This window comes from Acanthisitta chloris, unplaced genomic scaffold (genome assembly GCF_000695815.1).
Source record: "Acanthisitta chloris isolate BGI_N310 unplaced genomic scaffold, ASM69581v1 scaffold15576, whole genome shotgun sequence".
In the NCBI taxonomy this organism is placed as follows: domain Eukaryota; kingdom Metazoa; phylum Chordata; class Aves; order Passeriformes; family Acanthisittidae; genus Acanthisitta; species Acanthisitta chloris.
This window is the reverse complement of record NW_008677768.1, coordinates 1-14,701: the sequence shown is the minus strand read 5'-3', so window position 1 is coordinate 14,701 and position 14,701 is coordinate 1. Positions and strand designations below refer to the sequence as shown.

At 36.4% G+C, this 14,701-nt stretch overlaps 1 protein-coding gene across 1 annotated transcript; it reads right to left on the bottom strand.

The window, feature by feature from the left end:
- Positions 1 to 3,412: 3,412 nt before the first annotated feature.
- LOC103804060 (disks large homolog 5-like) lies at positions 3,413 to 14,176 on the bottom strand (the record flags this gene model as incomplete). The annotated part of the gene is made up of 10 exons (XM_009076649.1): positions 3,413 to 4,225; positions 6,564 to 6,673; positions 8,401 to 8,510; positions 9,300 to 9,427; positions 9,621 to 9,764; positions 10,450 to 10,646; positions 11,875 to 12,045; positions 12,352 to 12,500; positions 13,406 to 13,589; positions 14,012 to 14,176. Coding segments are annotated over 10 exons (1,462 nt in total), but the record flags the coding sequence as incomplete, so codon positions are not given.
- Between the last annotated feature and the right edge of the window lie 525 nt (positions 14,177 to 14,701).

The following is a 14,701-nucleotide window of genomic DNA, read 5'->3' as shown; positions in this document are numbered from 1 at the left end:
CTATACTGTGAACCAACAAAGGAAAGGGGTCACAAATCAAGATACCATATCTTTGAAAGTTTCCTCTACCACTGGTGCTCTTTTCTTCAATATGACAGACACAAAATAACCCAGTGAACACACACATTTAGCATATAACATACTGTTCATAAAACATAGCAATGACAGATCTGTAATATAAACTAACTAGCTTATACAGTACAAAGATTTTTGTGCTTTGCTTCTTAAAGCAATGATTAGATCTCTGCCACTTCCCCCCTACATTTTTAGAACAAGGACTCATATTTTAAAAAACAGTGTGTACATGTTTTTTTTTAATCTCATCTAGAACTTCACACTTCACACACAGAAGGATAAAACCTCACTTCACCTTTAACAGGTGCATTTTGTAGAGAAAAATTAATTACAAATGCTTACTTGAATGAGATCTAATGAAATCAGAGAAACATTAATATACCTCTTCTGTTTTTCAAGTGAGTTAAGTAACAAGACCATAATAAATGCTTTAAAAAAAACCCAAAAGCACCTCTTAGTATTCAAAGAAAGAAGACAAATTGAATAGTTAAAAAGTTTGCTACCAAATGCTATAAAAATATTCTTTTCCTGTGAAGAACACCAAGACATTTTCTAAACAAAATGACAGAGTTCATGTTGGGAAAAAATCTATCCTTAAAAGCAACCAAATAAGAAGCACTCATGGACACAGCAGCCTAAGAAAATTTACAGGAAGAGGCCAAGAACCATTTTTAATGCTGTTCAGTTTCTACTGCAGTTCTGGAACCTTTACTAGTTGTTACACATGAGAGCAAAGTCTGCTTTGCTGGGTATCTTTATTTTTCACAGTAGTCTCTTCAGTTTCCAAGCCAGTGCACATTTTTCCAATGTCAGTCTGTTTTAATAGAAACTGTCATTTGTGAAATGGAGACACAGAATTGTAGAAACTACATGGAGCCTTAAACACATAAATCTAGAAAAATTACAAGATTGTACTTTAACCACAAATACATTCTTCTGCAATGCACCTAGGAAAGCTGCTCACGACTGCTTAAGGCCATGTTTGCATTCACTACAAAGGTTTGTGATTTGGCCTCCAAACTTACCAGGTACTGAAAAAGGACCCTTCTCTGAGCTGGAGATGTTGGCAGCCATCAGAGTATAATTCTGGATCTGGCAAACACTTGTCCTGCAATTCAGGTCAATGTGAACAGAATGCAAAGGTCGGAAAGCAAGTAGATGCTTGGCAACATATTAACAACAGATCACACATATGGGTTACAATATCATCACACATGTAATGTCAGTTTAGCTATGGAGAAATAAAATTAAAGAATGCTGATTTCTAGCTAACTCTTACCTGCAGCCATACATGCTAAATGGTGACTTATACACATAAGGGTGACATTCTCAGACTTTTGTTTCTAGCTTTATTTTTTTGGAACTATTTTAAAACTACCCACATAACTATATTCTTTATAAGCATCTAGACAAAGTTACTCTTGCCAGAACAAGAGCCAAATCTAACTCCAGCACACAGTAGCATAAAAGAAAATGGTGTATCAGCAAACTCCTGATCTGAGCGAAACATACTTTTCTAGTGTTCAGTCATTACTACAGTTCTATTTAATTGCAATCAGAAGATACACAATGTATGGCTGTAACTGTCCTACCAGAACCTGCTGATTCTCATTTTCTTCATCCTTTATTAGCAGATGTTACCACAGTTGGTATTTTTCCAAGAAAAGCAGAAAAGGTACAAGTCCTGTCTTATGACTGAAGGCTATTTCCAGGTATGTAGATTACAATTAGACTGACCATCCACCAATTAGGTTTATGCTGAAACTGACTCTTTGGCATCTGAGAATAAAGCAACTGATGAAGCAGAAAAGTTAATACACAGTATTTACCTTCCCTGAGCTTCTAGATAACTCAGTGAGCAGAAGAGCTGGTCTGTATGAAGTGTAAAGACTGCATCAGAGTATTCTGCAACGTGCCTTTAAGCTAATATTCACATTTTTGCCAGTTTTACCCAGTTTCCAGTGATGCTCTCTTGAAAATAACAGTGATAGACTCATTCTTCAGTTAAACTCTCCAACCAATTAATCGTATTCCAGTTTGAAATCCTTAACTCTGATAGGCCAGAATGTTAGGAATGTTAACACAAACCAGCATCTATTTTCTCAAGTCCTGCAGTTTTTGATTGTCTCTGGTATTTATCTATGCCAGGCTGGGCAAAAGCACAACAGCAAAACTTGTCCCTCTCCAGGTGGGTAACCTGAAACCATGGAGGCCAATTTTAGTCAGAAATTAAAACCTTACATGAGGACTCAACTAAATAGAGGCAAGAAGAATGTGAGCTATACACACCCATTACACACAAGTGAAGTTATAGAAATTGACCTTTATTTAACAATCAGTTTCTGTAACTTTTTTTTTTTGATACAAAGTGACATTTTCATTTAGTACAGAAAAATCCATGTCAGAACAGTACCTGTCTGTTTCAGTTGTACCACTGGAGTCTACTCTGACCTCAAACTTTAAAAAACAAACAAACAAAAAAATGAGATAAACAAAAAACAACTTCTGTCCCTCACCATGAGAAGTACTTGGACTAGTAATTCATCCACACCATTTCATATTAATTTATATATACAGTATTATAATAGTATGGTACAATACTATTTAAATACTATATATATTTTATATGTTTTATAGTTCAGAATACTCTGTATAGTGTATGACTATATAAATACTATAAAAAGTATTTTGAACTATAAAATAGCATCAGTAAAACAGATTTTAAATTTAGGACCAGACCTTTCTTTGAAGAACTGTGCAAGAAGAATCCCTTTTTATAATTAAAAAAGCTGCAAACAGAAGCAAAATTACAGCCTGTAGTGTAAAATAGAAACCCTACACAACGAAATGTTAGAAACAGTGACCGAGAAGCAGTTCTACTCAAATAATATTTTAAAAACAATTAAAATACAGTACTCAGGAAACATGGCACAAGAGACAGAAGAGACAGGTACAAAACCTGTGTTAGGAACACAGAGCCAGAAGTGCAAAAAACCAAAAAGGGAATCGATACAATATAGTTTGGAACAACAGGTAAATAAGTATTGCAACGAAAACTAAACGATCACTTATTTTTTGACAGTGAAAACACTAACAATTTAGTACCTTTCTAAAGGCTTTTAATCAAAGCCCTAAAACTGTGGCTGCTCTTAAATAAAAACAACCTATGTAAATGCTACACACTGAAGTACAAAGCTTAAGAATTACCCTGCAAAATTGCACCAACATAAACTTTCCATATTTACAGTATCTAAAAGTGACAGAACACAGCATGCCAGGCCTAGCTTATGACTTTTCCGCACCAGTACTTAATCCAGGCCCAACAACCAAAAATTATTATTTCTCAATACACATTAAGCTTGGATTGTTCAGATATATTATGACGTTTAAATATTAGATTCATGCATAAAACAAGAAACGATCTCTTCGACAGACAAGCGTTGACAGGATACAAACAGTGGTCTGCCCTGCAGAGGAGTGTACTTCCTTCTGAGCTTACTCCCAAGACGTACCGATTCAATCCCACGTTATTACCTGGTTGTCAAGTCAACAATGTGCTTAGAAATGGTCAGGATTTTAATTAAGAGTCACATTGTGCATAAACTGTCCGCTCATATTCAGAAATTGCACTCCATTTTGGAGAGTTACCTCATTAACTGAAAGGACACAGAGTTAAAAAAACGAAACAAAAAACATTCAAGTAAACAGCAACAACCAAATACTTTGAAAAGGTTTTTGTAAACTTGTCATTCTACAGGGTTTTGCAGCATTGTTAAATTCATTACTCATGGACAAGTACACACAGGTCACAACCCCTCGTGACAACCTGTCCTGTGTACACGTACGACGTGAGACAAGCTCGGTGAAGTGATCTACCCCTTCCCACATGCCTCTTCAGGTCCTTGTGTGTTCAGTGTTATCATTCCCCTTCATGAAACAGGAATCACTTACAGATATCCTTATAAAGACAGAAATGAACAGAGTCCATTGGATAGAAAATTAGTTGGTTATTTACATTTGCAAAGTAGTTTTACAATGAAATAAATCTACAGCGGGCCAGCTGGGATCCACAGGACTTTGTTTTGTTCTTGGTCGACAGTTGTCATAATCTGAGTGCAAATGCTTGAAAGGGCTCCACCCTGGACAATGCCTGAAGAAGAAGACACCCCACACACAAGTAAGACCAGAAGAAATGGTTATAACTAATTACAAAGACATGTTTTCTGCATTTTTCTTTAAAATGTTCATCAGCAGATCAGAATTAAGGAACTCAATTCAATATTTGACAGATGCAGGATTCTATTAAAAATAAATAAATAAACAGAGCAAAGAGGTCAAGCATCCAATAGACAGTTTCTTCTGCTAGCTCTTAAAACAGTCCAGGGAAGTCACAGAACTAAAGGCTATAATCAACTAAGACAACTGTTTTGTAAGAGGCCTCCATGTACTATTTTCAGAAGCATCAGGTGGCAAAGTTTAAGTCTAAAGATGGCCAGAACTTGCTATAATAAACCTTCTCTGTTCAACATGTGGTGTTAAGAGTTTTATATTTACAGGGTAATATACATAGAGACTACAGCTGTAGCAACTAGACACTATTTACAAATATTACAAGTAAATTATGAGGCAGCTCACAGATCATTGAGCTAAATAAAACAGCAGTGGTTGCTACTTCAACTCTTATTGTCAGCTACATTCAAGGAACAAAAGGCCAACAGCAAGCAACTCCCTGAAAATCAATTCAAAAGATAAATGAACACCTTTCATTCTACCATTGCTAAACATAACAGTCATAAAAAATAAAATGCCAACACTGACACAGCTGAGGATGATGTATTTGCTTTAAGACTTGAAAAGTGAGGAACTTCATGGCTTGAGAAATATGTCAGCAAAACCTCTGCCCACAGCAACCACTAATGCTGAAAAAATATGGAAAGTCTTACACAGCTTAAGGTGCAATTTTTCTTTTTGAAAAGAGAGAATTTGATGTCAGATAGACTAATATTTGACTCTGCAATGCATACTACAGTTAACAACGTCTGGTGAGTTTGGACACAGGACCCAGTAACTGACAAGGTGACAAATGGCAGTGGGGAAGTGATTCAGATTCCACACTGCGCTCACAACTTGGTACAGCAAACAAAGCCACCTTCAAAAAGTCATTAGTCAAAGTGTACTTCGTGAAGCAGTCACAGAGTACAGGTCCAAGAGAGTGTGTCATATCTTCTTGAAGAAGCTACCATGTACAACAAGCCTATCTGCAGGCTTATTTTATGCACATTATAATTTCAACAAGCTTCAATGTCAATGCAGTTTGAACACCAAGCCTCTCTGACTACCAGCATCTGGAAATGTGGATGACAGCTGGAGTGCACTGTACTTGCAGTAACAGAGGGAGGCCCTTCCCACAGGGCATATGAGAAAATACATGTAAGACTCTGCTGGACTGAGTGCCACTTCCACTATTACAATGCCACAAATGACTAAACAAGAAGCAGAAGATAACATGTGGTGATGCAACCTGGCCATGTGCATGTCAAGTTCTGTGAAGGTTTAGTTTGTGGCACTTAAAAAACATTTGTGTGGCTACTATGTAACAGGTAATTGATTTTGTTGAGAACACACAGGTTCTCTCAGAATGCGCTGGGAGTGATCTATACTACATACACCCCCTTTCCCTCCCCTGAGCTTGGCAGTTATGCCTCAAAATATTTCTGTAAGAATCCCATGGTTCAGGGGCTGGAAAGTTGGATTTTGGCTAGTTTAGTGTGTTTGTTTTTCAGATTTTGTTGCCATACACATCAACATGCCTAAAATTTTATCCCCATTCTTTTGAATGTATGTGAACCACATGGAAATATTCTCTGAAATCAGCAGAGACAGTCTTCAAACACCATTTTCTTTCTCTGATAAAAAAACCAGTATTTACTACAATCCAAGGTTCATATCATATATTTTATGAAGTTAAAAAGGCTTCTAAATTTGAACATAAGTATGTGAAATTACTATGCGTGCTCAAGAAAACTCGGACGTTTTAAGTATGTCTCAAGTCCAAAAAATCACACAGAATCACAGCACAGTTGGAACTGGAAGTGAACTTTGGAAATCATCATTAATTAATTTAAACTACAAGGGTTTTATGTTGTTTTGTTTAATTTTTACAATTACAAACCCCCCCTTATATTCCCTACATGGTATAAAACTGACAAGACTGTGAAATTGTCTTGACCATACTTCCAATACTACATTTTCAGAATCTCTTTAGGTCATAAGATACTTAACATTTGAAACAAAAACATGTAGAAGCAAGGAATAGTACTTCCATCTTGACATTTCCTCACCCAGTAAATTAAAACAGAACATGAGTTTGTCAAAAGGGAAGGCAGAATGACAAACAATCTTGGAAGGAACACAGGATCTTTTGAATTGCAGTGTAAATGGATTAAATTGCCACTGTGTTCCTAGTGAAAGTTTGATTAAATACTAACCTGTAAAGTACTTGCTATACTCTTGTTCTATTTTTTGAGCTGTCTCAAATTGTTCTTTGGAATGTTTTTGTGTGACTTTGTCCCTCAGGAAGATTGGGTCCTTTTGCTCTCTGAAAAAAAATAAATAAAAAAAAACAGAGAAAAAAAAAGAAACACCTTGTATAAGCGTTGTTTTTTTAAAATGTACTTGAAAAGATTCCCTCCAGTTGGGTGAATACAAAGGCTAATTCACGTGCAAGCAGACTCCTAGGCCCAGAGTGCCATCTACTGTGTTTAAGCAGTATCAGCAGAGTCATCAGGATCATTTCAGTGCTAGAAAATTTACTTGCTCAGACCAAGACAGTATTCCTTTTAAGTTTCAGAGACTAAGAGGTGGTTGAGGAAAAAGATAATTTTTTCCAGTTCATGTGAATTGGATCATCATCTCATACGCATGTCATTACTCCCTGCACAAAATTGGGCACAAGTACTACTCTCAAAGACTTCTGAAGTATGAAGCATCAAGCAAATAGAATATTTCTATGTCATCTTACATAGGATGCATTTTTGAGATGCCTCTTTCTATTATACAAGCACTCAAAAATAAATTCCAAAAAAAAATAGAGAAATACAAAAGGTAAAAATTCATTATTTTAATTCTGATCAAGGCCTGTAACACTCTCCTCCAAATCTGACGTGGGGTACCCAGTAGAGGATTCTGTTTAAAAGGAAGCAGAATTTATATTCAGCTAATAAGGTCGTATAGATAGATACTGAAACAGTATAAACAGAGTTTCTCATAGCAGTGAGAAAAGCAGTACAATTTTGCTCTATAAATAATTTTTACCAATAATCCCTAAACTAAGCTATATTGCTGTGCAGCATTTCAGAGAATGCCAACAAAACCTGTGCTATATCAAAAAGGCTGTTTGGAAAAACCTTTAGTGCTCACAACAGGCAGAGAATGTGCCACTGCAACTTATATTGATGACTGCTGGAAATCCTTGCCTGTCCAGCTTGATTTCTCTCTGTCACTTTCCAAAAAAAGGAAATAGCTGTAATGGTCACCATTCCATTTCCAATGGGGTTCAAGACATAACAGTTCCATTTATCATTCAAGTGCACAATCCTACAATAGTAATGAAATACATCTCATTGCTCTATAACTTGCATCTACTTGAAAGTGGTGATACTTATCTTCTTCATTAAATATATAGTAATCAAATTTATCTAGAGATCAGGAATATAAGAAGTCTTCAACTTGAAAAATTAAGATAGCACAAGTATAAGATTTCTTAACAAGTCAAACATCAGGAGAGGAACTTGGATTTGAAACTCCTGTGTTCTGTCCTGGCTATTTTCAAGCAGGAAATTCACAGTTACTGAAAGAACATGGCCTGAGGAGATCACAGTACATACACTATGGGGCAAAAGGGGATTTCCCTTACTTTTTTCACTGGAAAATAAAGGCAGGAAAGCTGAGGTTATGAATCAGTTGGCACTGCATGCATACACTTGGACCTGCTCCGAAGATGAAGAACAGCTCTTTGTCATGGTCACCACTTAATTCTCAATGAAGAACTGTCTTAGAGTTTACTACAAATGTGAGCAGGAAAGATCCAAGGGCTTCCTGGAGTATATTCAGTTTAGTGTACATGGATTTATTTGAAAGATTCACTTAAGTGTCATGCAACCCAAATGAAATTAAGATCATATACCTCACAGAGTTTTTAATGAGGATTAATTTCCCCACTTTAAAGAGGTTTAAGATGACTAGGATGAAATAAACAATAAAGGTAAAACCAACTTATTTTAAGCTAGAATATATATCCCTGAACTATACCCCTCACAGACTTACTTGATTTGTTTAGCATTTTTGTAGCGAATAAAAATGACAATAGGGTAGATATGAACACTGTGGAGCCGTTCGATGGCATGAGGAGCGATGTCAAGCAGACAATGACAATCCTAAGATCAAATGTAAATGCAAAACACTCATTCAGTTAAAGAGCATGAGCACACATGCAAAACCCCCATTTTTTCCCCTACTTAAATCACAGCAACCCAAACACAATTTTGGTACACATTTAGCATTTTGGGACTACCAAGCAATTTGTACTCAAAGGATTTAAAACAAAAGACAGAAGATGAAAAACCGCAAGAAACTCCATTCATAGTACCAAAAGCATGCATTGATAGAAATAAAAAGCACTTGAAGAACTAATGAAATGAAAACTCAGATTGAAATATATGCAATACATTTCTTCAAAATTTAAATATTCATATTAATTTTCTCTTTCAGAAGTCATAAGCAAATACAAGTGTTAAAGTAGTAGGACTTTCCATGTGGTTTGACAAAAAACTGTAAGCAACGTGCAGACTTCAAGTAACATCTGTCTCCAGGATTATTATGCTGTTTATGTTCTATATGAGTGCATTAAATGGAATAGTTAAAAAAATTAAATCCTTGTTTGGAGAGGTAGGGGGGAGAATTTAAGAAAATAATTTCTAACTTTATTTAATAACACTGTGGAAGAATATGGACATTCCTAGTTTCTATAAAGGTGAATTTGCATAAAATGATCTTTAAACAGTTACATGCCAAAGTGAAGTAAGCTTCATTTTACTCAGTGGCCTGGGGAACAATTCTCTAAATGCCTTACAGGATGACGATGCTAACATAATTTCCATCCCTAGAGACTGTACAATTTGCAATTTATAGTCATACTAAGAACTACAGAACTAAAATTGACTCACCTTTTCTGTTATCTCTTTTATTGAGGCTACAGTTGTCACATCAAAGTGTCCACTCCTCCGTTTATAATCAATAAACAGACAGTCCTTCACACCTCTTTCAATGGCTTGCTGGGAAGCTTTCATAACCTCTGTTTCATAGAACCAGAAGAGATCCAGTTTCATGACTATTCCTTAGGCACAGAACAAGGCTAAAGAAACAATGTCTGCGTATTCAGATTCTTGGGGGTTTATCCATGTTTGCGTTATCACTTACTTCATTTATACAGATATTACTATCATATATTCTAACCAGGAATAAATTGATTATATTTGGCTACTTACCGAGAGGACATCTGCAAAATTTTCCAGGGGACTCTTTCACCAACATGTCTTTCACCGCATCAAGTAAAGGTCCTAGAATAAGGACAGGCCTAGGAGAGGTACAATCCACTTTCTGGACACGCTGATATGCCAAACTTGCAGTATCTACACACAGAGGAGAGATTTACTTGTGAAAGTGTAAGTTATTTTCCTGGCATTCCTTAAACAAGCAGAAGCACCGTAACAGTGACTATGAGAACAACTCCATTGCAAGGGCTAAGGGCCTTGACAACTACAAAAAATACTCCGTCATTACTGCAATTTTTTCCACTTCATAGATTGAAATAGACATTTTTCTAATTGCACCTGGTGTTTCTCCTCCCAGCTTCACACAGACTTGAAAACAAATCACCCCTGAAAGTGTAAACAATACACAGTATTTGGTATCTCTGGCAGTAAGCATTGTAACCAACATGACTTTTGTAAAGGAGTGAAGAAATAGAAGTGAAGATTTTTGTGTGGTGTGTAGGATTTCTGTCTAGTCTAATCAACCTCAACAGAAATTAAACAGTTGAAAGGAAGATCGAAACAGTGCATCAAGAAGAATCTCGCTCTCCAAATGAAATACTTAGTATACTAATAGGTCTAGGAATAAATTACCAAAAAATTAATTTTGAAACTCTCTGGCTTGTAATTTAACACACTCAAAAAATTGTTATTAGAAGCAATGACCACCATTTGTATCCAGAGCAAGCAGAGAGTAACACTGGTTGTTGTGCTGTGCTGCAGTTGATAAAAACCGAAAAAGATGGAAAGGTAGCCCTCTCCCAAGTATCACAAAGGTACTTGCCATCCAAGAAAGGAATTGAGTCTGTACTGATTGTATCAAGAGCCAGTAAATCCTTTCCATCTTTGGAACCACTTCGCTTGTGTTTGTGCTTTCTTCTGAAGAATGACCTCCGTGCTGCTGCTGACAATGTCTTAGATGAACTGTTTTCATCTTTAGCCTCAGACATGCTGTGTCTCCTGTAGAATTCCTGATCCATCCTACAATGAAACAGACCAAATGGGTGGTATTTAAATTTACCTTTTTTTAACTTTTTGACAGCATTACTGCTGCTTTTGGGACATGCTTGAAATGCTCATCTCAAGCCCAAGTACCTTTATCACACAAAATTAATCCAGAACAAATGCTAACATAAATCAAATAATAAGCATCTGAAAACCTTGTACTACCATAAATTCCTCAGGATTTCTTATAATATAAATAACTGCATGACACAGAGGTAACCACACTGACTAGCAGGGCAAACTTTTCCAAGGCAGAGCAGCAGTATGCACCTACTTGCTAGTAAAGGCAGCCTTACACAGCAGTGCAAAGCCTGTTCTCTCTATGAAGCTGCATGTTACCTTCATCCTTACAGATAACTTATTAACAATCCAAAATAACAATTTTATGCACTTTTGTTTTATATCATCACAAATGTTTTTGCCACGTAACATCTAAAGTTCAGTTGGCTTTACTATCCATCTTCCAGGAACAAGCGAATCAATGATGTGTCTGTATTTATACATTGTACTTTCACACATTTTCACATAGTACCACTGTCTGGAAGAATTTTGACTTATGACATGGAGAGATGACTATTTGAAGAAAAGGAAACCAGAAAACAAGTGCTCTTAAAATGAAAAAATATTTTAATCACTGAGCAATAATAACTGTGATTTCAGTAACAATATAAAAATTTTAGTTAGCCTCCTCTGAGCTGCTATACCAACATGAGATTTCGATGGATACACAATCTCAACAACATTACTGTCCACACATAACTAAAAACACTTGATGTTTCCCAAGAATGACTGCAATAAATGTGGGTTCAATGCTATTTTTTCTGTAGTTACTCTCATATAGAATTATTCTTAATACAATAAATGTGGGTTCAATGCTATTTTTGCTGTAGTTACTCTCATGTTTGTTAATGATTCTATCACAACACTGGTCTATGTATCTTTGCCATTTCCAGGTTACTCTTTAGTAGCATTAAAAACAACTCGATAAAGCAATATATTTAATTCCATTTTATTAAAATTACTCTTTAGTAGCATTAAAAACAACTTGATAAAGCAATATATTTAATTCAATTTTATTAAAGTATGCCATCCCTAAAATGACATGTCTAAGAATTACTATCTCTGAGTAAGAACAGAAGCAAACAAGTCTTTTATACTGTGTCTCACTAGTTAGACTTTTAAAGACTCTAAGATAAATACTCACATATATTTACTTGGAATCTGTCCTCTTTCCAGCTTCTGAGCATTCTCATCTAGCTGCCAAGCCATCCAGCAACCAAAATTTCCCTGTGGTAGAGTGTCATCCACATACAAAATGTCATCCTTCTTAAAGCTTAAATCCTGTTCCACCTCTGCCACACGATCATAAAGTGCTCTGGAGAGGAAGACATAAACAGGCTCTGAAACTGGTCTCCATCAACTCAAAAGAAGAACACAATTTTTGAAACAAGTGAACAGAGGAGCGACACACTCTACCTTTCAAGAGCACACAAGTTTACAGCAAAATGTGCAGACTTACTGTAGGATAGAATGTATACTCACTGTCAAGAGACTAGCTGGGATAAATTAGTAATCTGTGAATTTAAAAAAACATTGCAAAACTGATGTACTACCTGTCTCCTGATGGTCAGCATATTATCCTAACAGCCTTATGGTGTCATTACCAGTCACGCTCAAATACCTGATGTAGAATCCATCTCCAGGAAGGTCTTTTATTTTATTAAACTCTTCTATTCTGTACTGAGTCTTTATTTTGATGTTTTCTCCAGGCTTCAACATTTCAAGATAAGCTTCCTCAGCTGTTTTATTTCGCATATCAATGGACCCATACTGCAAAACACAGACCAGAAACCCTTAGGTATGAAATTCTATCTTAACAAGAAATAGAACTAGGTGAGCTTGAAAAACATGCAAAATGAGGTTGGTTTTTTTTCTCACAGGCAGGTTCTATATACAAGTACATCTTGTCACTTCACTCCAGTACAGTGTGCACCTTAAGATGTCTAGCAGGAGACTGAGACATTTCAGTGGAAAACAAAAACTCCAAGTGAACACAGCAGACATGCCCAGGGAGAACTGGAAAACAAAAACTCCAAGTGAACACAGCAAACAGGCCCAGGGAGAACTGATCTGAAGGAAGTCAAACAATTACGAAGCAAAATTTCCATCTGGATACTAGAGGTGCAACTGGAGACTCTCAGTACTCAGTTGTACCTGAAAAGCTCATAAACACATATTTGCTTATCGCCCTAACAGTCCTGACAAGTAGATAAATCTTCTTGTTTCAGACATAGAAAGCAGAGTCAAAGACATATTATATGGTTTTCCATAAAGTCTCATTAGAATTTCATAGTGATAAGATCAACATTATTCTCTGGTTTGCAATATCTTTCATATCCTTGCCCTTCTCCTATGTCCAGCAATGCAATTTAAAGTTTCCTATTTAGATGAAGGGAGCAGGTGTTTATAATTCCAAGTGGGCATACATTAGTCTTTCAAACTTCTGGGCATCTTGTGCTCTCAACAGCAATAGTTCCCCAGGTCCATATCATCCAGCTCCTGACGTGTCACAGCCAAAATGCAGGTTCTGAATTCTCACCATTCTTAGCTGGTTTTTGTGGTTCAAAATGCACAGAACATTTCCCACTGTGAGACAGCACACCTCTTTGTACCTCCCTCTTTATATCATCCCAGTCATTTTTTCAGTACGCTGCAGACCTTTTGTAACAGCTTACCTCAAGTATCATGTCACCCAAGACTAGTCCATCAGGTCCTTTTGCTGGGCTATCATCATCTACGTCTGAGACAAATATTCCATACAGGTTTCCACCACATATCTGGATCCCAAGATCGACTTGGGATTTTTTAACAACAACAGTTCGAGGTTCTGGGGTCCTTTTGTTTGTGTCCACAGGGCCCCTTTTGATAGAAAGAAAAAACACATGTACTAGAATTTAAAAACTTGCATTGCATACAATCTATTAGCCATCTGAAGGATACATATTTACATAATTATCATTTAGCCATCTGAAGGATACATATTTACAGAATTATTAACCAGAATAGGTCACCTACAAATACAGTCTGATATGACAAACAACACGTTCCTTGCAGACCTTCTCAACTAAACCAATCTTGTAGTAAACCTTCTTCACTCATTGCAGACACCATCTTTCAGAAATAGTTTGAAAAAACATAGTTTTATCCTGAGGTCCACTTAACTTGTGTGCTAACTCATTTCAACCAGCCACAGAATTCACAGGGGTAAATTTTGTTTTTTCATACCCTTCACATCCACCCTGACCATTTATTTTCTTTAAGACATAAATTTCACTCTCTACCTTAAGGAATTCCGGGGACTTGTGGTTGGCGTGGTTTGTTTGGATGGTGGAGTCATTGTTCCTTCATCCTGTTCACTCACAGTATCGATTACGGAATGATTGTCAGGTGTTGCAGCTCCACTGCCTTGAGGGGTGGAATGATTACTCACAGGTTCTAGACGAGAACTAAGAGGGGAAACGAGACAGAATAAAAGACTGGTGGGTTAATGCCAAATATTTTCCACGCAAACATTTTAATTTGGCTGGAAATCAATTTTTAAATATGGAGGAAAAACCCCCAACACCATAATCAAACCAGCATACCAAATACTATCTGTTCACTGTAAGTCTAAGAGAAAGACAAAGCTCTGTTTTGAAGTGTGGTCATGCATCAAAATAGGATAGGGTAATTTCACTAGGTCAGACACCTCTACTTAGTTTTTGGAAATTCCAATTATTAAAAAAAAAAACAACCAGTATAAAGTATTTGCCAGAATCTCATAATCCTAGGAAGAAGTAATCTTTGGTTTTATATTTAGTGCATTTAATGATTATGCCCCCCAAAAAGAGAAAATATAGTTAGATGCATCACACATTTTTCTTTTGTTTTTGACAAGCATGTCTTCACACATTACTTACCGAAGCAACTGCACTCCTTATCAGCATAAATGTGCTTATGTTTGCAAACACATTACCTGTAAGAAGTTACCT